This window comes from Callorhinus ursinus, unplaced genomic scaffold (assembly GCF_003265705.2).
Source record: "Callorhinus ursinus isolate GAN/ISIS: 27379988/994484 unplaced genomic scaffold, GSC_fseal_2.0 scaffold14, whole genome shotgun sequence".
NCBI lineage: Eukaryota > Metazoa > Chordata > Mammalia > Carnivora > Otariidae > Callorhinus > Callorhinus ursinus.
This window is the reverse complement of record NW_027397076.1, coordinates 26,149,160-26,152,329: the sequence shown is the minus strand read 5'-3', so window position 1 is coordinate 26,152,329 and position 3,170 is coordinate 26,149,160. Positions and strand designations below refer to the sequence as shown.

Sequence of the window (3,170 nt, the reverse complement as noted above, 5' to 3'; positions counted from 1 at the left end):
GAACGGGTTGGGGAATGATCCCCCCGCCCCAGCAGAAATGCAGTAAAACCATTAGCGTCAAAAAGGGCTGTAAACAGCAAATTCTCTCTAGAGGGAAGGCGGAGGTTTGCCCAGACAGCCCCTGCGGGGGTTGTGGTGGGATATGCTAATAGTGCCTGGCCACTGGGGCCGGCCTCCCTCCCCCAAGAATATATAAAGAGCCCCAACCCCAGCACACCCGACCCAGGCCGCCAGGCGTTTGCCCTTGTTAATTACCGGAGAAACCGACCAGGGAGTTCCGCCCGGGATTTGCTGGCCCGCAGCGGCGCCAAGCTCCGGTCTCTCCCCTGTATCTCTCGCTGCTGTCCAGGTGCCCCACTTGCTTCACCGCTAAGAATGGAAATGATGGATGGCTGCCAGTTCTCGCCTTCTGAGTACTTCTGTGAGGGCTCCTGTATCCCGTCCCCCGAGGGCGAGTTCGGGGATGAGTTTGAGCCCAGAGGGGCTGCCTTCGGGGCGCACAAACCAGAGCTGCAAGGCTCAGACGAGGACGAGCACGTGCGAGCACCTACAGGCCACCACCAGGCTGGCCACTGTCTCATGTGGGCTTGCAAAGCATGCAAGAGAAAGTCTACCACCATGGATCGGCGGAAGGCGGCCACCATGCGCGAGAGGAGACGCCTGAAGAAGGTCAACCAGGCTTTCGAGACGCTCAAGAGGTGCACCACGACCAACCCCAACCAGAGGCTGCCCAAGGTGGAGATCCTCAGGAATGCCATCCGCTACATCGAGAGCCTGCAGGAGCTGCTGAGGGAGCAGGTGGAGAACTACTATAGGCTGCCAGGACAGAGCTGCTCTGAGCCCACCAGCCCCACCTCCAACTGCTCCGACGGCATGGTAAGAGAAAGCGCTGGTCCCCCCGATCTTTTCCAAAACTTCCTACATCCTACATCTCACTTAAACCAGGTGTGGCAACCAAATATTCAATGGTTATTGGTGGATAGTGGGGGGGGGGCTAGAAGAGAGGTGCCACATGTAGAAAGATGCCAGGAAACAGCTGTTGAACAGGATTTTAGTTTGACTTCTTCCCAGGTTCCAGGTGAACATTGTAGGCGAGGGTCTCCTATGAGGCAGGTGGCCGCAAATGATCAATAACATGTTTTCTCCACATGGCCCCTGTCCTTGCTCTGCTGAGGCCTGGCTGGAAAGAGATGATGCATTCTTTTCAGAGGGCGTTTTTTCCATCGCTGCCAGGTTTTAATGTGTTTTTGCCCTGGGAAAATATTCTCTCCCTGAATTAGTGTGGCTTCCTTCTACTCCAATCCATTTTGCATGGTTAACCCAACGCACATTGCTGCTGAATTCCACCCCCGCCCTGTTCCCTGTGCCGCTGCTCTCCTCTTCTTCAAGCGCAGAGATTGACCTCAGTGCCCTTACAATTCGGTGAGGGCCAACCCTTCCTAAATCGGGGCAATGAAGGTGGTTGAGAGTGGTCAATGTACAGAGCCATTGGTCAAGCACAGCCGCACCGTAGGTCAGAGCATCTTTTACCAAGACCTGAAAACAAACCTCCTTTGTGTCTTGTATTATAGCCGGAATGTAACAGTCCTGTCTGGTCCAGAAAGAGCAGCAGCTTTGACAGCATCTACTGCCCAGATGTACCAAATGGTAAGAACTGATGACTTCAGAGGAGTTTAAAAATCAGTTCAACGTCACAGTTGAAAGCAGAGTCTGCTTTTCCAGGTTGTATTGGGGAAGGGAATAGAAGGGAGGATTCTTATGGGGAGGTTTTGGTGCAGCAAAATATACACACATCTTTTGTTCAAAATTCCCCTAACAGAGATACACATATGCACTGTGGCTCAAAATTTTACTAGGGGGGCTTCTCCACTCCCTACATTCACCTCCATGAATTGCTAGATATTTGTTGCAAATTTCTGCATCAGGCTTTCTCTGACCACCTGACCTCTGGGTGTCAAAGTTGCTGACCTATGGTTTAAGGGGCCACATAAACAAGTCTCTCTATTTGGGATTTTTTTTTTTTTTAATGGTTTTCTCCTTGTGTTCTTAGTATATGCCACAGATAAAAGCTCCTTATCCAGCTTGGATTGTTTATCCAGCATAGTGGATCGAATCACCAACTCAGAGCAACCTGGATTGCCTCTCCAGGACCCGGCCTCTCTCTCCCCAGTTGCCAGCACGGATTCACAGCCTGCAACTCCAGGGGCCTCTAATTCCAGGCTCATCTATCATGTGCTATGAACTGAAAATCTAGTCTAGATGAGTTCTACGAGGAGGGCCTATTACACAGGAGGAAGAAAGCTCCAAAAGTTCCAAAGCAAGACAACTTGTATATAAAGATTTCCTTTCAGTTGTAAATTTGTAAATATTATCTTGCCACTTTATACGAAAGTGTATTTAACTAAAAAGTCACCATTGCAATTATACTTTATTTCTTTTCTGCTCCTCTTCCTCCTTCTTCTTTACCTCCTTATTCACTTTAGATATATAGTTCCAATTATATTCTTTGTGATGGGGGCAATTCATTGAAGGTAGCTTGTTGCAATGCTTAACTTATATTTTTTTATAAATATTGCTTATCAAAATATTATGTCTGATGTTAGATCTTTATTTTTTTCTTTAAAACATTAGAACAGCTGGAAATCAGTTACAGGAAACAAATATATTTAACTTTTGTTTTTCTATTAACACTTTGGTGATATTCTATTAAGTAAACACATAATGATACTGCCTAATGGTATATATTTTGATCTTTTCTCATAAGGAATGCATCTTTTTAATGTAAGCACAAAATAGTACTTTGTGGATAATTTCAAGATATAAGAAATTTTGGAAATTCCACCATAAATAAAATTGTTTAGATGAAGAAATAGTTTGGTTCATGTTTTTTAAAAAGAACACCCTTAATCAAATTAGCAGTCACTGACACGAAATTTTTAACATGGGGCTGAAAATAACAATAGTTGGCTTTGTGGATACATTTGAATGCTTACCATCTCACGGACACATTTTAGGTCCTGTTTGTCACAGAGGAAGAGAACATTTCTATTTTAATCAGCTTTGAAGGGAGCCTGCTAAATACAATTTTTCCCTTCTCTTAGTACTGTGCCCAATAAGGTCAAATTATATGTGTGTGGAAGGGAAGGAGAAGTTATTCAGGACAAAACTAA

General features: G+C 45.8%; 1 protein-coding gene across 1 annotated transcript; it reads left to right on the top strand.

Annotated features, from left to right (window-relative positions):
• The first annotated feature begins 375 nt into the window (after positions 1–375).
• Positions 376–2,241, top strand: MYF5 (myogenic factor 5). The gene is made up of 3 exons (XM_025882353.1): positions 376–876; positions 1,572–1,647; positions 2,051–2,241. The coding sequence occupies exons 1-3, from the start codon at positions 376–378 to the stop codon at positions 2,239–2,241; spliced, it is 768 nt and encodes a 255-aa protein (XP_025738138.1).
• The last annotated feature ends 929 nt before the right edge of the window (positions 2,242–3,170 follow it).